General features: G+C 35.2%; 5 protein-coding genes across 5 annotated transcripts; 3 read left to right on the plus strand and 2 right to left on the minus strand.

The window, feature by feature from the left end:
• Window positions 1-1,391: 1,391 nt before the first annotated feature.
• Window positions 1,392-5,016, plus strand: LOC140968340 (uncharacterized). Its single transcript, XM_073429269.1, has 11 exons — window positions 1,392-1,625; window positions 2,251-2,404; window positions 2,540-2,611; window positions 2,846-2,917; window positions 3,366-3,437; window positions 3,546-3,689; window positions 3,778-3,858; window positions 3,966-4,037; window positions 4,139-4,210; window positions 4,568-4,639; window positions 4,725-5,016. Exons 1-11 carry the CDS (start codon window positions 1,523-1,525, stop codon window positions 4,813-4,815), a joined length of 1,005 nt encoding a protein of 334 aa, XP_073285370.1. The 5' UTR covers window positions 1,392-1,522; the 3' UTR covers window positions 4,816-5,016.
• On the minus strand, window positions 4,888-7,439 carry LOC140968337 (pentatricopeptide repeat-containing protein At2g20540-like). The gene is made up of 2 exons (XM_073429267.1): window positions 7,188-7,439; window positions 4,888-7,015 (listed from the first exon to the last, which is right to left on the minus strand). Exon 2 carries the CDS (start codon window positions 6,880-6,882, stop codon window positions 5,287-5,289), a length of 1,596 nt encoding a protein of 531 aa, XP_073285368.1. The 5' UTR covers window positions 6,883-7,015; window positions 7,188-7,439; the 3' UTR covers window positions 4,888-5,286.
• A 129-nt stretch (window positions 7,440-7,568) lies between these two features.
• LOC140968339 (heparanase-like protein 2) lies at window positions 7,569-10,536 on the plus strand. The gene is made up of 9 exons (XM_073429268.1): window positions 7,569-8,021; window positions 8,126-8,162; window positions 8,492-8,675; window positions 8,781-8,929; window positions 9,014-9,247; window positions 9,321-9,510; window positions 9,647-9,772; window positions 9,856-9,955; window positions 10,067-10,536. The coding sequence occupies exons 1-9, from the start codon at window positions 7,815-7,817 to the stop codon at window positions 10,370-10,372; spliced, it is 1,533 nt and encodes a 510-aa protein (XP_073285369.1). The 5' UTR covers window positions 7,569-7,814; the 3' UTR covers window positions 10,373-10,536.
• A 1,832-nt stretch (window positions 10,537-12,368) lies between these two features.
• On the plus strand, window positions 12,369-18,091 carry LOC140968341 (uncharacterized). Its single transcript, XM_073429270.1, has 5 exons — window positions 12,369-12,373; window positions 16,723-16,847; window positions 16,941-17,250; window positions 17,367-17,448; window positions 17,543-18,091. Exons 1-5 carry the CDS (start codon window positions 12,369-12,371, stop codon window positions 17,732-17,734), a joined length of 714 nt encoding a protein of 237 aa, XP_073285371.1. The 3' UTR covers window positions 17,735-18,091.
• A 2,392-nt stretch (window positions 18,092-20,483) lies between these two features.
• LOC140968342 (uncharacterized) lies at window positions 20,484-23,306 on the minus strand (the record flags this gene model as incomplete). The annotated part of the gene is made up of 2 exons (XM_073429271.1): window positions 20,484-22,735; window positions 22,895-23,306. Coding segments are annotated over 2 exons (2,427 nt in total), but the record flags the coding sequence as incomplete, so codon positions are not given.
• Between the last annotated feature and the right edge of the window lie 4 nt (window positions 23,307-23,310).

Here is a 23,310-nt window from a genome sequence, read left to right on the forward strand (position 1 = left end):
GATGAGTAATATTGTCACTGATGTCCCCGCAGCCAGGTACCGCAGTTATACGTAGATGGATCCATCAACTAGAGCTGATACGAAAGTTACAACTAATATCTGAATTTAAATAAAGAAAATGAACACTTATATGTTGATATGATGAGATATGTTATGGACACGTTATGCTTTGACTTGCTATGTTTAAGTTCATGCTTTTAAGATCATGAAATGTATGTTAATTATGGTACTTTTCACTTTGCATGTTATATATGTACTTGTTATAACGATTCAGGTGTGTTGAGTCTTTAGACTCACTAGGTGTTAATGATGCAGGTGAGCATGATGATGTAGAGACTGGAGGCCCTGAAACTGAGTAGGCGGATCTGGGTGTGTGCACGTTTGCCCGAGGACCTTGCATTTTCCACGCTTTATGTTTATGAATCAGGGTTGATACATTATGTTCTTACGTTTCGCATCGTTTTACATGTTGAGGATTTGTCAGGATTTCAATTATTGCCTTGAAGTTCTTTTAAAACATTAGTATAAGGATTTGATGATATTTAAATTTTTATTTAACTGCAGTATTTTCTTTCAGTAGTTGAGTTACTTTTTAAATGATGGATTGATAGCTTTTATTTCGCGCATGGATTTGATTATTTCGAAGAGAGCTTTAAAAAAAAATAAAAATTCTAACAGTATTTTAATAGTAAACGTTACATATATAATAGAGGCCGACCCAACCTCTCAAACACACTGCCAAATCAAACTCATCCCCCGTTCCTACTTTCTCTCCCGCTCTCTGCGGTAGCTGCTTGTGGTTATAAGTAATCTGCTGATAAAATTCATGTACTAATTTAGTTCGCCAGCGTATTGTGCTACTGTTGTTACATGTCTGCCCGTTAGATCTTGAGAAACAGTCGTTCATTTTGATCCACGAAGCATATACCGGAGATCACGAATCTATTTTAAAGAAATTGTACTTGTTACATGCCTCGATTTGATTTACTTTTTCTTCTTGTTTTTATATACATGATATTTATACCTCAAACATCATACTTCTTTCGTCTCGTGCTTTGTCTTTATATGCACGAAACAGCTGTCGTCGTTCACTGTTATTTACATGTGATGTATGGCTAACAAATATATTATATCTGGTGTGCATGATAGATCATAGTTTTTATTTAAAATAAATTGTCATCTATCGTTGACGACAACAGATTATCAAAATTATTATTTTTTCGCTGAGACCAAAAATTAATAGTAACTAAAAATATAACAATGTTAGGTATTGATTCTTAAAAAATTTTGGTTAGATATTGAATTTTAATTCAAACATTGATCAATTGATTTTTCACAATTTTACTTATAATTTAATTACTTATTTACCATATAAATATTTATTTGGAACGGATCCAAAAATATCGAACGCGTCTCCACACCTGAATCTGGGATCTCAACCCATTCTGATCGTCACTCTGTCTCGCACAGCTCTGTAATGTATTGTCGGTAACTTCGACCGCTGCAGTAAAGCTTGCCAAAAATGGCGATTCATTTCCGTTTTCTCTGCACAGTGTGGCATCTAGTTATCGTGATAACTATGCTCCTGAACGGCATCGTTCACAGCAAAACCCTCAAACGAGATGGTAAAGCTTCAGATCCGGTGTTTTCTCACTTATGCAAGAAATGGAGCTGATTGGTGATGAAATGAATGTTGATTGTGATTGGGTTTTTAATTATTTTGATGGGCTGGATCATTTGAAGTAGGTTTTAACTTGTTACTGTCTGAGTAATTACTAATATTGTTGATATTTATGCTGTTAAAGATGTTATTTTGATCCAGGGAGTGTCTTGGGTTTGATTCGTTAATTGATTGGAATACATGAAAATTCGATTGATTGAGTTTGGAGCAGTTTCAGACTTTCATTACATCCAATTCTAGAAGTGTAGGTTTTGTGTTTGTTACGTGATGGCCTTTCCTGAGATCAAATCTTGAAGCAGGGCTTACTGGATCGTTTTAGGACAATTCAATTGGATAATTTCTCTTCCCGTATGAGGATAACATATTTGAGGCCTCCTAACAACTGTGTGTAAATACTGTCGGTTATTTTTCAGTTTGATCGTCTTCACGAATATTTAATTCTCTGCATAACGTGCTCTGTGTTTTCTCAATGAAATTGAAGAAGAACGGGTGGTTTGTGAGGTGTGATTGAATGTGTATGCTGATCAATGTGTGTCTAAATTTTCCGATCTAATGTTTATCGATTGCAGTGAAGGCGTTGAACGAAATAAAAGCATCACTTGGATGGAGGGTAGTTTACGCTTGGGTCGGTGATGACCCTTGTGGAGATGGCGATTTGCCTCCATGGTCTGGTGTCACATGTTCCGTTGTTAGTGGAAGTGACTATAGAGTTGTCACTGAATTGTGAGTTTATGGTCCTTATACAGTTTGCCGAAGAACATGTTATTTCACAGTAGCTTTCAAATAGTAACATTATTTCGCTTATTGTTTAATTTTACTACCTCATGTGGCATTCTATCAATTTCTGTTTGCTGGCAGAGAAGTTTATGCTGTTTCCCTGGTTGGTCCATTTCCAATTGCAGTTACGAATCTCGTGGATCTTACGAGGCTGTATGATACTCCATCTTCTTCCTCTAATTAATTGAAACTGAGATTTTAAGTTTACTTCTTCTTGGCTTTGAATGAATTGTATTTGAGATAGGAAAACCATTTTCAATGACTTTATTGGAAACTGATGTACCTCATCATAAACTAACTAAATAATGCAATTCTAAAGAATAATGACATTACAGGAAATATAGAGTTGCATATGCTAATTTTCACCCCTTAGCATTCTGATGGCAGGGATCTACATAATAACAAACTGAATGGGCCAATTCCATCACAAATCGGGCGTTTGAAGCATCTCAAGATTCTGTAAATTCTTATACTTTCTAATTCAATAAGCTCTATGTTTTCAGTTGCTTACCCGTGTGGCATCATTTAGTTGTTTGGTGTATATAGATTTAAAATATGCAACTGTGTATGCGTGTGATATTTAAGATATGTGCAAGAGAATCTCTGATTGAGATGTACATGTCAGGCAACTGTCTCTTTAAGTGATATAAGTCACGCTTGATTTTACTTGATGATATGGATTTTGGCTTTGCTGACTTTTTTTAACACCATTGCTTCTTTCCTTTCATAAAGGTTTATAAAAAATGTCTGTCTAAATTAGTTCTATGAAAGATGACCCAGTTAAGCACAAAGAGAGTCCAATTGGGTTTCTTCTCTTCATTTTCTTTTCTTTCTTTTTTTATGAGTAAATATTTATATTTTTTCTGACTTGTTCATTTTCTTTTGTGGTTTATCCTATTTTCATTAGGAATTTGAGGTGGAATAAATTTCAAGATGCTATTCCTTCTGAAATTGGTGAACTACAGCAGCTAACACATCTGTAAGTGATATTATATTTTGACAGTTCAAATATGTGGGGACTACTTTCGCATAAAGCTTTTTTTTTGTGTGCGCGTGTTTAAAAGATTAATGTATGAATTGTGTGCAGCTATTTGAGTTTTAATAATTTCAAAGGTGAAATACCGAAGGAACTTGCAAATCTTCCCGAGCTCCGTTATCTTCTACTGCATGAGAATCGTTTGATTGGGAGAATTCCACCTGAATTGGGAACTTTGCCGAAACTACGCCACCTGTAATATTACCTACTATGACTTAGAGTGTGCATTTTGTTACACGTCTTCTCTGTTTACCTAATATCTTTATATGATTATTATTTCTAGGGATGTTGGTAACAACCATTTGATTGGGACTATAAGAGAACTTATTCGCATAGAAGGATGCTTCCCAGCACTTCGTAATCTGTATGCTTTGCTAACTCAGCACTATTTTGTTTGACTATTACATTTATTTTGCTAATTTCAAGTATCTAGGCTGTCTTTGATCAGACCAATATGTTTTGATGGTATAGTTATCTTAATAACAATTACCTTACTGGGGGCATTCCATCACAGCTTGCAAATTTGACGAACTTGGAGATTCTGTAAGTTTGTTCATCTGTCGATGGAATTTTTATGAGTTTTTTAATTTATTTTTCATCTACCGCTGTCTTAATTTGTGAAGTTAACTCTCTTGTCGACACAGTTATCTATCACATAACAAAATGTCCGGTGTTATTCCATTTGGGCCAGCTCATATTCCTCGTTTGACTTACTTGTAAGTGTGCTTTGTCATCATCTTTGCATCAATTGATCTCTAGATACCATATTTGGCTTGAAAGGGGGCTCGTCTCTTGTTTGCTTTTAATCTGAATTTTTTTGATAAAAAAATTAGTTGTTCTTCAGAGATTGTTGCCCCCACTTGGATGGATGGTCTAGTTTGGTAATATGTGTATAACAGGACAGGCAGACCCGAACTTTGTGCATTTTGTGCTTGTTATGTTGCTTCTAGTCACCTTCTCTCATGTATATTTGTGTTTTCCCTGCTCTGAAACTAAGCCGAACTTGAAATGTATCATGACTAGCTGAAAACTTTTTGAATTTTTCCCTATCTGAAGCTGTTTCTTGGATTCAGGTACTTGGATCACAATCAATTTTCTGGGAGGATTCCTGATGCCTTCTTCAAGCACCCATTTTTAAAGGAGATGTTAGTTCCGCTCGTCAAAATATGCTTGATAAAGAAGCTAATTTGGAGATTTATATCTCGATCATGATGTTTGATTTATGTTCAGGTATATTGAAGGAAATTCATTCCGACCTGGTGTGAAACCTATTGGCGACCACAAAGTCCTGGAACTTTCTGATTCAGAGTTCCTATTCTAGGCAAATGAATCAATTGATGCTGTCATCCAGTTTTCTTTTCATTGATTATTTGTTCTGTTTTATACGAATTGCCATTCTAGATTTATGTAAAATATAGCTTATAGTGAAAAAAAGATTGAAGTTTTGGGTTCTGCTATGTTGCTGGAAGTGTACATATAGCATTTGATTCAGTTAATTTTCAGTTTTCTGAAGTTTTTTCTTGAGACTTCCGAGGTTTTGTTTCATACATCATTCAGAATTGATCGCACGCTAATTAGGCCATCTTCCTAAATCTCTCTTCTGTTGTGTCCCCTCTTGGAAATTTAAACCTAACAAACCCCAAATTGTTTTATCTTGAATCGACAACTTTTAAATGAATAAATATGGATTTCCCCTTAGAGCTGACTCACTATTAGAATCAAGTACATGTTTGAAAGAAACACCCTTAAAAAATTGGGTTCCTTCCAAGAATGAAACACCAATTTGCTGAAATCATGTGAAGTCATACTGTACATGAAATGTACCTGGATTGCACTGCAAGAAATTAAATTCCCCTTTAATCACCTCTAGAATACTGTGTACCCCATCCATTTTGGAATGTGTCCACTCTCCCGCGACAATTTCGTGAACGATACCGTTAATCTCAACTGAGCTGCAACCTGGCGTCTTCTCCACCCCTTGCCTTGTCATCATTGTCCTAATCCTCCGCGCTTCGTCGTGTCTTCCTGCAGCTGAGTACACATTTGACAGTAACACGTAGGCTCCACTGTGACGTTCTAATTTCACAAGTCTCTCAGCGGCAGCCTCTGCCAAATCGATCTGCCTGTGATTACGGCAAGCACTGAGTAATGCCCTCCAAGCTATAGCTTCTTCAGTTGCAGAGCCTGAAATGGGAACCCTTTGAACTATTTTATAAGCTTCTTCTATATGCCCCGAACGACATAAAAAATCAACTATACATCCGTAGTGCTCACTCTTGGGCTCAATATGGTACACATTGCACATGATATTCAACAAATTTAGACCTTCTTCTGCCATTCCTGAGTAGCTACACGCAGTGAACAAAGAAATGAATGTGACTTCATCTGGCCTAACGCCCAATTTCCGCATTTCATCGAACAACTCAAGTGCACTTTCTCCATCACCATTCATTGCATACCCTGAAATCATAGTGTTCCAGCAAATAAGATCTCTTTTAGGCATTTTATCAAACATAGTCCCAGCCAAAACCAAGCTCCCGCATTTTGCATACATATCACTGAGTGCAGTACCTAATTTCACACTAATTAACAATTTTGTGTGTTTTTCTACATATCTGTGGATCCATAATCCAATTTCTAGACAGCCCAAATGAGCACAAGCACAAAGAATGCTAACCAAAACTGCCTCATCTGGATCAATGCCATGAATCTGCATCAACCTAAACAATTTCAAACCTTCTTTAAAACAATCGTTTTGTACATACCCTGATATCATAGCACCCCAAATTCCAATATCCTTCACACGGGCTTCATCAAAAATCAATCTTGCTGAATAAACATCCCCATTTTTACAATACCCAGAAATCAAAACGGTCCAAGACACAACACATTTGCAAGAAATCTCATCGAACACGCATTTTGCAGCTTCCATATCATCAAAAGCAGAATACATAACAATCATACTGTTGCCCACAAAATTATTGAACAATAGACCCAGCTTAATAACATGGCCATGCATCAACCCTCCAAGATTAAAATTTTTCATGTTTGCACAAGCTTTCAACAAATAAGGAAATGTGTAATTATCAGGGAACATCCCATATCTCAAAATGACTCTGTATATCTCCAACGCCTCGACGTTTTGATCTTTGAGCAGAAAAGTTTTAATCATTGTGTTACATATGCAGATTGTGGGGTTTTCAATTCGCTCAAAGATTTTTCGGCCATAAAATAAGCTGCCATGAAAAGGGTCCGAGCAAAATGCCAAGATCCTGCTCAGAGCAAAGGAATTGCTACCAAGCCCGCATGTGATTACAAGTGCATAAGCTTGCGTTAATTGTTTTATGCTCCGACATTTTTCCAACAGATTAAGGCATCTGTTTGTCATCTGCTTCTATTACCAAGTTCTCCCACGTTTACACATCAGAAGAAGAGATTCGAAACGGCCGAAAATGTAAGTCAAAAAACAATAAACATGCTATGGGACAGAAGCGCATGTGTTGAGGTTATGGCGTTACAGCCTGTGTAATTGCGTTCACTTGGTTATATAATTATTGTATGACATAAAAATTATTAAATATATCTAGATCTAGAAAGCTAAAATCTTTGAAAGTTAGCTAAAAATCTACTGAAAAGAATAAATATATACAAAATTACATGTGAATTTTCAAAAATATTGGTCTAAATCTCTACCGTCAAAAATTTGATTGCTAGTAGCTCGGCTCTAACGTTCCTTAATTATTTTTTGACACTTTTATTGACCTCTACGTCTCAACATGCGAATCAAGCAGTCACAACTGATGTTTGCCAATATTTTCTTTCTCATGGATGCTAATGAACGAACATGAAGAAACAAACAATCATATTAATGTGAAAAAGGTATGTATTCAAGTCATCTTAATTGAATAAAAGATAAAAATATCATAAATGGACATGAAAAAGAAATATAAAGAGATATAATTGAATAATAATAGAGGGTTTTAAATCATATGAAGAAAAGTCTTGTGGTCTTGTGGATTTGGGACCATGAGGGCATATAGAGAGTGGATACACTACTTTATTTATTTCATATCCAACCATTATCGTTTCCAATCCTCTTTTTTTTTTTTTTTTATACTAACTGCCGAGTTGTATTTGACAATTGTGTTTATTTTATACTTTTTTCGAAAGGGTTCTCTGCTTTATTCTAGTTACTTTAGGAAACAATACCAATGTTGAGTATTGAACACAGAATAAGAGGGATGGACTAAAAGATTTGGATTACTTGAATATATCAATGTTATCTTCACGGATTGGCCCAAAGATTGAAACTTTCTGAAAATGGAATTAAAGGGTGTTATTGTTTGCTGTCTTTTTTCATTATTGTTGTGTGTTTCATGTGAGGAAAAAGTGGAGTTAACAGTGAAGGGAGTAAACTCCATAGCCGAGACAGATGATAACTTCATATGTGCAACACTGGATTGGTGGCCGGAAACTAAATGTAACTATAACCAATGCCCATGGGGAAAAGTGGGCATTCTCAGTTTGGTACTGTTTTCTTGAAAGTTTTAGATTTCAATTTATTGTGAAATACAGAAGAAATTTATGGTCATGTTCTTGTTCTTTTGTCTTCCTTTTTTTTTTTCTTTCAGGATTTGAATAACAAGATTCTGGCAAATGCTATCAAAGGTCAGTGTTTGGAATTTGGTCTACTGTTAATTTGTTGTTAAAATCATCATTGAGATACACTATGTTGTATATATCTATATATATTTATAGATATATATCATTTATAATACGAGAGTCTCAGTTACTTTCAAATGTGGTGTGAAATGTAAATTATGACGAACAAACGCATGAATTTTGAACTTGTTCTATCCTGCTGATCCATCCCTGTTACTTTTGGTCATCAGTAACTGGGTATTTTTGAACTTTTATGGATTGTTTTCATTCGGAGGACCGAGTATATTTCATGAGTTTACATAACTGAAATTCGATTTGCTATGCCTGGGAATCAGCATTCAACCCTCTTCGGATCAGAATTGGAGGTTCACTGCAAGATCAGGTTCTGTACAAAATCGGAACTTTCGCCCAAAAATGCCCGCATTTCAGAAGAAGTGACTATGGATTGTTTGGATTTTCAATAGGATGTCTTCAATTGGATAGATGGGATCTCATGAACAAATTATTCGGCGATACCAGGTATATTTCCAGACATTGAAATGTCAATATCATATATGGTTCTACTCCTCTCATTTTCTAAGAATGAATCACCGTACTTGAGAGGAAACAATGGTATTCTTGCAGGGCTAAGATTACATTTGGCTTGAATGCCCTCATTGGAAGGAAGAAGACCAATGGTTCTCTTTACAGCGGTGGCTGGAACTGGAGAAACGCCTACTCGTTCATGAAGTACTCTGCCTATAAAGGATACGAGATTGATTCATATGAACTTGGTAAAACTATTGAAAAGCTCACAAGTTTCTTGCAAATAGAGGCATCCCCTGATAGATTTTTCTACTATATCTATATATATATAGGAAATGAGCTATGTGGAAATGGGATAGGCGGACGAATAGAAGCAGAACAATATGGCAAAGATATGATTGCACTAAAAAAACTAATCAAGAATTTGTACCCGAATCCAACTAAAGAACCTAAAGTTTTAGGCCCTGGTGGATTTTACGAGAAGCAATGGTTTGAAACATTCCTGAAGGCTTCGGGACCGAATGTAGTTGATGGTTTAACACACCATATCTACAATCTCGGGGCAGGTCTGTGCATAAACAAGGTTCATCACAGTAATTTCTTGCATTTGTGCATTTCGATTTATTTGATCTTCTCCAGGTAATGATCCAAGTCTTCTCGACAAGATTCGAGATCCCAATTTTCTTGATGGAATCTCTCAAATGTATAGCGATATTTCAACCAGCATCAGTTCATTTGGACCGTGGGCAAGTGCATGGGTTGGAGAAGCTGGTGGGGCTTATAACAGTGGTGGCAAGGATGTTTCACATACATTTGTTAATGGATTTTGGTAAAATACATCTCTTTCTTGCTATATATTAGAAATATGTGCAAGCAGTTAAAAATTTATGATATTAAAAAATGTTAATGACCCAGTATTCTGATTGTTTTGATGATACTAAGAACAAGATTTATTGAAAAAACAGGTATTTGGATCAACTGGGAATGGCATCAAGATTCAACCACAAGGTTTTCTGCAGACAAACCTTAATTGGAGGAAACTATGGCCTACTGAACACGACTTCATTCATCCCTAATCCGGATTATTATGGGTCAGTTTCAATCCGACAATTCTCCAAATTCTTCTTTTTAAGTAACTTTTATCATCTACATGCAAGTTTGTTGTCGTTTATAGTGCGCTTTTATGGAGTCGTTTGATGGGAAAGAAAGTGCTCGCTGCTTCTCACAATGGCTCCCCATTCTTGCGTGCCTACTCTCATTGCTCCAAGAAAAATGTGAGTTCATGCACAAACAACAAATGTGAAAAAAATAATCCAAACTATTCATTTTTATACAACCTACAAGAAGTTCTGTTAAAGTCTGAGAAAATATGATGCCTTTTTCAGACAGGAATATCTGTGCTTTTGATCAACATGTCGAATTCAACAACGCTCGATGTTTCGATAACCAATGACCTGAACTTGTATGCTGGACAATATGATCAAAGAGAAGAGTACCATTTGGCTCCAAAAGATGGAAATATTCTAAGTGATGTGTTGTTGCTAAATGGAACTCCGCTGAAGCTCACAGAATCATTTGATATTCCTGTACTGAATCCAAAGATTACCGACGCTAAATTTCCTGTTATATTAGCACCCAATTCGATAGTTTTTGTCACTGTTAAAGAATTCAAAGCACCAGCTTGTGCTTAAAAGCTTGTTCTTATTCTCTGTTTTTTAAAAGAATTTTTATAAGGAAAATATATAAAAATTTTAGGAAGGGAAGAAGAAGAATGCTTCTCATTTTGGAGTTCTCCTTTTCAATTTTTCATGTTATAATCTTTTTGGAGAGGACTGCGTGTCTATGTATCCTCACATCACCGAATGCGCGATGTTTGTACATAATATAATATATTTAGTATTATACATTACATATAAAATGTATTTTTTTTTATTTTTCAAATTAATTAGTTTAGTCATGATTTGTATGTATATAAAAAGAGCAGGTCTCTTGTGAGATGGTCTCACGAATCTTTATCTGTGAGACGGGTCAACCCTACCGATATTTACAGTAAAAAGTAATACTCTTAGCATAAAAAGTAATACTTTTTCATGGATGACCCAAATAAGAGATCCGTCTCACAAAATACGACCCGTGAGACGGTCTCACACAAGTTTTTGCCTATAAAAAATCTCAAATATTTGATTTAATTATAATTTTTTACATCTAAAATAATATATAAATAAATTAAAAATTATATAACCTATTATATTTTGAAAAATATGGAAATATTTGATGACATACTACAATAAGTTTTTAATCAATTTTATAAATAAGTTTTTATCGATTTTAAAAGGTATTCTTTTCTCATTGAATAAAAAGTATATAATGAAAACCTATTTTAACAAATTTAAATTCATACATTTTTCAACATTCAAAAATTTCGCGTATAATCTATACAGATTTAAAATATATTGAATATTATTGCATCAATAGCATTGTTTTATATAAATTGCAATGGCAAACGTTGTGCTAAATGCTCATCCGAAAAAATGTTAGTAGAGAGAACATATAATTATTGGTCAAACGCTTATTAATTCTATCGACTCTAATACCCCGGATGGACGAATTGTTGTGCTCTTGTTATTAGGGTTTTTTTTTTGTTAGTCTATCGTACTTTTACAAAATCTTTATCAAAGTAACATTGTTTTCAAATTTTTAGCAAACTATGATTCATTTTTTATTTAAAATATAATAATTCACGTTGTCCTGCCCAAGGAGTATATATATTTAAGGTTTTTTTAAGCTTATATTTGTTTGTTAAACTTTTATCTAAGTAATGCATTTTCTAAAAATTCATCAAATTATGATGAAATTTCACAGTCAATCATTTTTTTAAAAAAAAAATTGATATACAAAAACGGATATAAAATAATGTATAATGTATTTAATTCAATATACCTGATTGAGTTCAAGCTATTCTAACTCTTAATCTAATTACTCATGTTTTGTCACATTAGCACTATCAACATTAATATTACCTCATGTAATATCTCATTAACTCTCCACATCGATATACTTAATCCTTAATTATTTTTATTTTAAAATTGTAATCATGACTCATGTAAATATTTTTCACATTTTAAATTATTTAAAGATGTGGAATTAAAAATCAACAAAAATAATTAAAAAAAAAAAATCCCCCAAAAACAATAGTATAATATATGTTAGATTTATACATAATTTTCAATTTATAAATATAAATTTAAATTATTTTTACTATTTTCATTTTATTATATGAAAATAATATTGTATTTATTTTTTATAGTTACTAAGAATTTATTTTTGTAATACTTTTTTTTATAAATATAAATATAAAGTATTTTTACTCTTTTCATTTTATTATATAAAAATAATATTTTTTATAGTTATGAAGATTTTATTTTTGAACTTAGTATTCACAATAATTTTTTTTTACCTAAATGTCAATCAAACATATATTCTACTATTGCTTTGACGTATTTTTAATTTTTTAATTTTTAAGTATCAGTCTTTACAATAATTTAAACTATAAAAAAAATTTACTTAAGGCATGATAAAAAATTTAAAATAAAAATAATTAAATATTAAGTATATCGATGTGGAGAGTTAATGAGATGTTATCATTAGGATAATATTATAATCGTATATGGATCTATATGTAAACACATGGGGTAATATTAATGTTTATAGTGCTAATGTGACAAAATATGAGTAATTAGATTAAGGGCTAGGGTAGCTTGAACTCAATCAAGAAGTGTATTGAATTAAATACATTACATATTATTTTATCTACACTTCTAGTATATATATTTTTTTAAAAAAAAAAATTGACCATCAAATTTCACAATAATTTGATGAATTTTTAGAAAATGCATTATTTTATACAATTTTAACAAACAAATATAAACTAAAAAAACCTTAAATATTTATTTATTTATATATTATAATTTTATATATCATAAAATAATAAATATATATAATATATATACATAAAATAATAAATATATATAATATATATTATTTTGCCTCGCCTCAGTAGCGTGCGGTACTTCCTTTGAATGAACATTGGAATTAGGTTCTAAAAGATCAAGCCATATAACCCAGCTCCAGCTCCTAAGTCATGAACCAATACGACTAGAACTATTTATTCTATTCGGCTCAATTAGTCTAGCTAACCCAATCATGTCTGAGCCTTCTCGTTCGATCCAACCGTGTAATGCCCGAGATTTTATCGTGTTAATCGGAAAGGATTAATGGATTAATTGATGTGATTATAGAAGGGTCACGATGAGACTAGAGTTGGAAAGGCATGATGATTGCATATGTGACTGACAGTAGACTTCGCGCACATGCGCGGCAGGGAGGCGCGCATATGCGCGAGAGACCAAGTGCGAAGGCAGAGGACCTCGCGCATATGCGCGAGACAGAGCGTGCATATGCGCGAGGGGGTGAGATGCACAAGTGACATTTCCAGAGAATTGGGCGCACATGCGCGAAGAAGCACGCGCATATGCGCGAGAAGCCTAACTTTAGCCCAGAGAATGTCGCGCACATGCGCAGAGTGAAGTCGCTCATATGCGCGAGCAGCAGAACACTTGAGAGCCGAGACCAGTAGGTCTAGCGCATATGCGCCGGTAGAGGACGCGCATATGCGCGAGACGTGCTGCTCAAAGAGATGAGCCACTTGCCCCTTGACGCCGTTATATTTCGATCTGTCCGTTAGATTTTAAATCCGACTGCGGTATCATGTTTCTATCGACGCAGGCTATAACTGGACGTAAGTTTTGTTACGTTTAGACATGATTTGAAATTATTATATTGTCAGAATCGGATATGATTCATATATGCTGTTCTTGACATAGTAAACATCGTATCATCGAAACCGGATTGAAGAACGAGTACTGTATAGAATTATTATGATTTTCGGAAGGAATTGACTGAGATTTGATATCAGATTTGTATCATTACTGATTATGAATTGAGATTTGATTATTGTTATGTGTTCCGGNGGCCGAGGAGTGTCGCGCATATGCGCGGAGCAGCAGCCGCGAGACAGAACATCTCGCGCATATGCGCGAGAAAGGACGCGCATATGCGCGAGAGGGAAAATGCCAGAAGTGCCGAGTCCAGAGAATGTTGCGCACATGCGAGGATGAGGGACGCGCATATGCGCGAGCTGGTAGATTGCCAAAGTTCTGAGACAGAGATTTAGGCGCACATGCGCGGCTCAGGGACGCGCATATGCGCGAGCTGTCGAGAAGATTCTTGCCGAGACAGTAGGTCTCGCGCATATGCGCGGGACTTGGGGCGCGCATATGCGCGAGTCATGCAAAAGGAAAAATGGACACTTGGTCTCCACCGTAAGACGTGTATATATATATATATATAACAAACGTACAGTTCTTCATTTCAGAAGAAACGAAGAAAAGGAAATTGAGAAAGCTTCTGAAATCCTTACGCCTTTTTATTTCGATTCGTCCGTCAGATTTTGAATCCGACTTTAGTACTGAGTTCCTATTGACGCAGGCTACAACTTGACGTAAGTTTTACTACGTTTTGATATGATTTGAAAATATGAGGTTGATGGAATTGAATAGAATTCATATATGATGTTCTTGACATAGTAAACATCGTAGAATTGAAACCGGACTGAAGAATAGATACCGTATGGAATTATTATGATTTTTGGAAGGAATTGACTAAGATTTGATATCAGATTTGTATCATTACTGATTATGAATTGAGATTTGATTACTGATCAGTATATAATGGAAGTCAGATCGAAGAACAGACTGTGTATGCAATTGATATGATTTTCAGAACTGTTATGATAGAGATTGTACTGAATTGAGAGTATGATCTATTATTGTTGAGAGTATGAATTATGCCGATATTGATTATGAGTTCTGGTAGTATATATGTGATGTTGAGATTGACGGGATTACTGAGACCGTATTGTTATGCCGTCGCAATATCAGTAAATTGATATTGATCAGATTCAGTATTTATTGAGATTGTACAGTATGTCGTTGACATTGATCAGATTGTGTTTTGATTTGAGTATTGATCAAACAGGTTTTGAACTGAGTTATAGACTGATATTGTCTCTGTTCGATATTGTCATTGCCAGATTGGGTATGGACAGAGTTGAATTCGAGACTGCGTCTTCGTCAAACGGAGAAGATAAAGGTATAAATTAATGTTGAGTTGGGATTGCACATCTCGAGTGAGGTTTGACTCGAGTTTCCCTAAATCACATACTTTATTTTATTGCATTGATATTTGCAATTAATGAATGAATTTATATGCTTGTTCTATTGATATATAGATAGCAGGTATTAAATGATTGGTCTTGTGATAGAAGTGCTTGATAGTGATAGAATCGTCACTGGCACATTGCACATTGTCACAGGATAGGAATATGGCAGAAGTGCCATAGTCTTTGACAGATAGGTCAGAACATCGGACGTTTGGTCATATCGAAGTGGATAGAATTGGAATTGCTTCTATTACTGATGTTCGATGTGGAAAGGGCCAAAGTCTGTGAATAAGAACGTACCACCACCCCGATCGGGAGTGTAGGTGGGTGTATGTTCTTATTCTGATCGGGATCCCTAGATTAGGACTGAATCGAGTCTGAGTCTGAGAATCACAGAGAGTGATTCATTGATTGATATTGATTTATGTTCCTGCTTTTGGTACATGTTTAGAATATGACTTTTTATTGATATTGATCCATTTTTCGGATTGTGATACATGCGACGAATACTTTATTCATGTTCTGATTAGTATGCATGTTATGAATATCTTTTATATGCTTTTACATTGATTATATGATTGCATGTATACATGGTTTATACTGAGAATATAATTCTCACCGGAGTTATCCGGCTGTTGTCTTGTTTGTATGTGTGCATGACAACAGGTGGGACAGGATTAGGGTCAAGAAGAGAACGAGGCTGGACTAGATAGCGTGGAGGCTCCGGACTTGTCTTAGAGATAGGGTTGGACACTGGATATTAGATGTTTAAACCTAAGTTGAATAAATGTATGTGGTACAGGAATTGTACTTTGATACCGATATGTAGAGTAACTAGATTACATTACGTTTCCGCATTCATAATTAAAAAAAAAGAAATTTTTTTTAGTCCCACTTTTCTTAATTGTTATTTAACGTTAATAATGATTAAGACATGAATTAGCGTCCGGGTCCCCACAAGAACAACTCACGATACTTCAAATAGAAGAATATTTTTTCATTTTTCAATTTTTTTTTTGTTTAAGTTGATTTTATCGTGTGTCATATAAACTTTATTGCAATTTTTCCTAGAAAATATGATGAAAAATTATTTTGTATGCAAAGGAAAGGGTTATAATCAATACATGAATTTCAACGTGTAAATTTGTCTCTACGTTTCCAGGTAGACGAAAGTTACATGTTATTATTCTTACACATTTGAAAGCAATAAATAAAACTACATGGATGTATGAATAAAGTAGAATCTTTCCAAAAAAATAAGTTTTGCTGTGAAATATGATTTCAGACATTGATGATCAAATTGAAAATTTTGATTGTGTTCAACTATGAGTTCATGGCGGTTAGGATCTAATATTTTTTTTTAAAAAAAATGTAGGTACTTGAGATTTATTTATTTTTAAAATTTAGATACGAGCAAACACGTATTCTATTTTTTTAAAAAAAATAAATGACTCAAATAACTATTATTCAGGTCATCCATTTAAAAAAAAATTAATTCGGGCAATTATTGCCATGATTTATTATTTATTTAAAACATTAATAATTGCTCGGATTTATGTATCTTAATATAATAAAAAATTATTTGCGAGGTTTGGGAAATATACAAAATAATTATGTTTATATATATATATATATATACACATATATATATATCAAACATCTATGTATATCAATAAAGATGTTTGCTCGAATCTATTTTTTTTTAAAAAAAAATCCTGATGTGTAATAATTACTCAGATCATCATTGTTTTTTTTTAAAAGGTANAGGGCGAAAGATCAAAAAGTGGAATCTTATGCTCCTGATAAATCTTTGAACAAGATGAAAAGCAAAGTAGATGATCCTGTAATCCGACCTGAAAGGGCTAAAAGTTCAGCCAAGATTACAGGTAAGAGCCAAGTCATGTCTAAATATTCATAAAATGTATCTTGAACAATGTTTATGCATGCATCCGATGAATTTTCAAAGGCAAGTTTCACAGATCAAGGTATCAAGGTGCCAATAAGCACTTCAACAGGCAAAACAAAGGCTAAAACTGGAATTAGTGTCACTCCATCTATGAAGAAGAAAGCTAGTTTTACTGATATAGACCAGAAAGATGAAATAACAAGTAACAAATCCGGAAGTCCAGCTGTTGGAATGCCTCCAACTTTCGCAGATGAGAATCTGAATATCACCACTGGAAGTGAAAAGGCTGAGATTCGAGCACCAAGGCCTGCAGCAAAACCTGGACCTGGTGATTCTATGGCAGATGCTTGGGAGAAAGAAGAAATGGCAACCGTTAGAGAGCGGTAACTAGTGGTTTTGGTGACAGCTTTAAAATAGCAGCACCATTTTTAGAAACTCTAATGATTCTAAAGACCCTTTGTTTTTGGGTAATTCTTGCATATAATGAAAGAAGTTTCAGGTACGAAAAGATGATGGGCACAATCGAAAAGTGGGAGATTAAGAAGAAGACAAATGCGAAACGCAAACTCGAAAGAAGAGAGGTACTCATTCTCATTAGTCATTACCAACCCTTTGACATCAACATTATAACCTAAGGTTATTGAGATCTAACAATCAAGATAAAATGACTTTCAGGCTGAAATGGATAAGAGACGAATGAAAACCGTGCAGAGCTATCGTAGCGACATTACAAGAATTCAAGAAGTTGCAGAAGCCGCCAGGGCACAGGCAGAAAAGAACCGCAGAAAAGAGGAGATCAATGTGAAAGAGAAAGCGAATAAAATCAGATTAACTGGAAAAATTCCAGCAACATGTCTGTGCTTCTGAATACCATCGATGATAAAGACAAAGAAACTTGTAAGAACTTGTAAATACTGTGCAGTTGTCAAGTGAAACTGTATAAAAGGTCATGCTGTGAAAATTCGTGAAGTTTGTATCGAAGAGTATACCTCATACAGATCATCAGTAAATGAAATGCAAGAAAATCTCCAATATGCATTATAAGAAAAGTTCTTGAATCCATTAGACATGCTGATCGTTAGAGTAAACTAGAAAAGTTTTAATTTGGAGACTCGATAATAAATTTATTGGACAGGTGGTGTTTCTTACATACATCGCATCGCAAATTATATAATTAATTATTACAAATGCAAAAAACAAAGCCAAAAACCAGAGGGAAAGATTCATGAGAAACCGAATGTCGTTATTTAAGGTAAAAGATCTACTTATTATATATAAAAATTATTTGAAAATGTACGTTCAATGTAAGAATTTGAAATGGTACATAGAATTTGAAAATGTACTTTATTTTCTCAAGTACAATTTCTCAATTTCTATATCTTAGTTATAATATTTTGTTTATGCAAAGAGAAATAAAGGAAGACAATTATTCGAAGTTGTCTATTAATGTGATCAATTCTATAAGATGAATGTGATAGGGCCAATGAACACAATTGATATCAAAGAAGAATATATTATCTCAAATGAGATATGAATTATAAAATTGTTACAAAATATTGAGATATACATCAAGCCCGATATAAAGTTTGTGGAGACCAATGATGTTTACTCAAATTATATTTTCATTGTATGTTGATATGAATGTGTTGAAATATTTCACGTTCGCAATCTTGATTTTGATGCTAATAAAACTTGTTATTATATTTCTAATATATTTACTCATGTGTGAAGTTGCAAACAAGAAACAAATTGAAACTTAATTTAGCCCAAGTGAATTTCCGGTGAGCTTCGGTGTTTTAATGATATCTCTCATAATATTCAAATGGCAATCCGTCAACTATACTGATCAGAAAACTCAATCTGAAACAAGTCGTATTTCACGTCAGAAGTGTAAAATTGGATGTTATCTAGGCCAAACTGATAACTGAATAACCAAACTGATTGCACGAAAATATCAATCAGTTGAGTATGAACAGTTGCGGTATTTTGGCCATATGTCTCAGCTCAATTATTGGAATGAAGCGATTCAGTATGCATTGAAAAGATAAGACGATGATCTACAAATTATATTCAAAAGTCAAAGTCTGAATCGAAGCCTATGATGCTGATAAATAAGTATGATTACTGCTGCTACACAAACTGAAATCAGCAAGGCTGATTTCAACACATCAGCTGACACTGAACCAGTTGAACTACTGAACCAGTTGAGCTGCTGACCAATTGAACTGGTGAACCAATTGAGCTGCTGGCCAGTTGAGCTGCTGACCAATTGAACTGCTGAACCAGTTGAACTGCTGAACCAGTTTAGCTCCTGACTAGTTGAAAGTTGCTTAACAAGCTTAAGATACCCTCCCGGCCCCCTTCTAACCGTCCCCTTCGTGATTTCAGATCTAGAGTAAATTCGAAGTCTGCTCTCGGACTGCTATCACCTGCTGGAACCGAACCCTAAATTTTCAGTGAATGTCAATATATTTATATTATATTAATAAAATATCGAATATCGCAAACTGTCGAACAATATATAATTTGAGCTCGAGTTCGCCTTGAAAAAGTTCGAATATATTCGAGTTCGGCTCGATTTGACAAATTCAAATACGAATCAATTATTTTTTGATCCAACTCGAAAAGTTCGTGAACCGTTTCAGTTCGATTACCCTTATATGATTGGATCCTATAAGGAAAGGGGCTAGCCCGGGCTGAAGACCCTGGTTTGAACGGACATCTTGGGAGGTACGTCCTACTTGGGGACAGATTTATTTTGAAAGACATGTATACTTGAGAGCCCAGTATGAGATAGGTGAGTTGTGGTTGATTTGGACCCGCACGTCTGTTCTGAGTGTTTGTAGACCGTGACTGAATTCAGATTCATTTGAAGGCAAACTAGGGAGAAGGCCGTTCTCTCTCAGGATTAGTCGGACGAAATCAAATTGAACATCACTAATTTTCAAAGTTTTTTCCCCTTAAAAAGTGTTTTTCAATATGATCTCTCCTTCCTAAGACATTCAAAATCTATGCTATTAATAAGGTCATACTATTAATAAAGTAAGAGATATCTTACTACTTGGTTAAAGCATTTTTCTTAATTTCAATATTGTTATACTTTATGTTTTTGTAGTTAAAAACCACTAAATTTGAAGTTAAAACCTTTTTCTTCATAAACTACATTCCTTTTGTAAAAGGAAATTTTTATGTTTCTCGCACATACTAAATAATAGAGAAAAGGAAGAACTATTGATTTTGTTGCGATAGGAGGATATGTTAAAGTTTGGGATTATTAAATTATTATAAACCAACAACCATGCAGAAAAATGCACAAAGTCGACAATGATTCTAGTGTATCTGACACCAAAATCTCAAGTTTGAGACGAATTCTTATGTTCTAAACCCAATGGTAACAAACTAACTCGAAAAAAAGCCCACTAAGTCATAATTGGAGGAGATAGTGGTTTTAGTAATACTCTTAAAATTCCATGAGTTTTGCACCAATTTATTTTTATAAAAGCTCTACCACTTGTGTATTTCACATAGGCTAAATTAAACCACATTTCAAATTCTTGTGACATTCATTAACTTGAAGTTTGAATTGCTTAATATTTGTCATAGATCAAACATACTCTTGCATTTGAAACAATGCACTATGTATATATCAAGATCAAATCCAGTAACATTATTTGTAAACAAAACGCAAATTGGTAAATCAAAGTCAAAAATCAAGAAAGATCCCCTAAAACGACATTTACAAAGACAATCACTACAGCAATCCCGAAATCACTCAAACAAGCTCCCCAATCACATCTTATGTTCCCTCTATAAACTCAGAATTAAAGAAAGTATTGCCTTGTTTTGATTACTCTTATGTTAATGCGATAGTAGGAGGATTACCTGCGGGACATCGTTGTCGACGGGGGCGTCTAGTTGTCTTTCCCCACCCCGTTAGGCTTCTGTCCTCCAAAACAGACTCAATGTTGTTTAGTTGCTGCACCAATGGAGGGCAAACTGTATTTGGAATGATATTAGGGACTGTTTCAATGACTGCTCGTCTCCTACCCCTAGCACTTCTGTTTCTGCTGCCGTTTCTTCTGGTCAATCCCGAATTCCAGTGATGGCCAGTAGCTCTCATCAGCCCTCCAAATGTCTGAAGATCCTCTGTAACTTCATGCCTTGACAACGATGTTAGACCAGGTAGGATGTCCCTTTGAAAGTCCCTCCGCTGTCTTCCTCTCCTCGACTGACCCCTACGACTTCTAGTGACTAACAAATTGCCTCCAGTGTCCTCTATCTGGGCTTCGGGAACAAAGGACCTAGGCATGTAGTCATCTTCTATAGTTTCAACGAGTTGCAATGTCATTGCCTCAAATTCATCAATCTCCTCGAACAAACCTTGCAGTGGGGAACCATCTCTTGTTCTTGATTCTTTATGGAATACACACTCAAGTTCAATAGCACACGACGACATGGTATTGACAAACCAGAGAAGTGAATCTGCCAAGGAAGCTTCAGATGTATCGATATTTGGACAAGATGAGATGGCAATCAGTGTATCTGCTGCATCACGAAGAACCTCGTCAGGCATTTGCTCCGCTTTCTTTTCTAATGAGTGTAATGATCCGATGTTGGGAAGATTTTCCTTGGATGGTGTATCGTCGTCGTCACTCTCCAGGGAAACAGGAGCTTCCAAATCTATCACCTTTGTTAACTTACGGCTGTTGCTCTGGCTTTCATATGACCGTACGGGAGGATCTTCACAATCACTTACACAAGAATTTAAATCAATGTAGCAGGCGCCTTGTGTCGCCTTTTCCAGATGTCTTTCTTCATAAGCTTTCAGCTCCTCTGGCTCATATGCTAGATTCATGTCAATTATTCTGTTCTTCCTTTTGTTATTTTTGTCGGGAGGGCAATCAACAATAGTCGATGAGGAAACAAATGAGGATGGCTCATGTCCTCGAGCAATTGTGTCAACGATTGGAAACCCAAGAATTTTCTGAACATTTTGAGTCTCATCAATCTCCTTTTTCTCTACAATTACACAATCATTTGAAGCCAAGGTAACTAATGGGGTGTACGGCTGATTAAGATCACTAACTGTTTCCCAGTTACGACGCAAAGAAGCCCGAGGGACACTCAAGTCTCCTTCACTGCCAATAGTTGGCTTAGGTCTAAGCCAGGGTAATGCCGACACATGATCTTCATGCTTAACTTTTCGATCTATTGTATTGAAATCTTGCCGGCCCCATGGCTCATTTGACGAGTTTGAAACTACCTCGTTCAAGTTAATATCTAGTACAGGCTTTGAATCCACAAGACAGGATCCCCTTGCAAAAATCCCAAATCCATGATTAATTGAGTGGTCAGATACTACTTTATCACCCTCACTACAGTTAAGATAACCAAAGCCAGCTGATGGCAAGGCAGCCTGTAGTTCTTTTGATCCCGAGGCAAACCCACGAGAAAACCCATTTTTGGTTGTTTGTTTGTTTCTCAAAACTGCATTCAATCTAGAACTATCATTCGCTTGCCACTTTCCTCCGAAGTGTTCCTGGATCGAAGGCGATCCAGATGTGGTTATTTGTCGAGTAAAGCTACCTATTGGATTCGTCCATGATGAGGAGTGCGCCTGTGAGCCGGGAAAACAACGGGAACTAACGAATGGGAGTGAACTCTGAGAAGCTACAAGTGGTTCCAAGTGGCCATTAAACTCACCACAGTTTGATCCATCTCTCCACAAATTTTCCTCGCAACAAACAGTAGGATATGTTCCAGAAGCATGATGAAGCTGGTTCAGTGGAGCTTGGCCTGGATTGTAAGCCACAGGCAACTTATATTGCGGAAGACCTTGCCTCTGGGTGCCAAGGTTATTACTAGACCCTGAGAGTAAAAATATAACAAAGCTAAACTTATTACTTTGGCAACTAAAAAGGATGGATTTCCGATTATATGTGCTGAATTAACGCATGCATGGCAATCAATCAAACACATGGAAAATGATGAACTGAACAAAACTAAAAAAACGCTAGGAAACCTTACCTTCTTTATACATGTGGGAGAACCGTCCCCTCTTGTTGATTTCACTTTCAACAGACGAGTTCATCAGAAAACCATCATGGTTTACACCTAAAAATCTTTCATTTGACTTAGCTGACTCATTCATCCCTTTGGTCTTCCCATTAGAGGAAGTATTACCATGGAAATCAACCAGTATCGGAGACTTTGATTCTTGATGAAGAGGTTTGTTTAAATCGGCCAACCCAACTGAGCTCCTCAAACAAGAATCAGAAGTAGAAGCGTCTATTGGACAATTAGCATTCACACCAGCATGACTTCTGAGGAAACTATTTTCAGGTTCTATTCTAACATTTACTTTGTACTCCTGTAAGTTTTCCCCTTCTTCAGAATCGACATACTCTTCAGCAGGAAGTTGAAGATCAAACAACTTCCTCCTC

This window comes from Primulina huaijiensis, unplaced genomic scaffold (assembly GCF_012295235.1).
Source record: "Primulina huaijiensis isolate GDHJ02 unplaced genomic scaffold, ASM1229523v2 scaffold35151, whole genome shotgun sequence".
Lineage (NCBI taxonomy): Eukaryota > Viridiplantae > Streptophyta > Magnoliopsida > Lamiales > Gesneriaceae > Primulina > Primulina huaijiensis.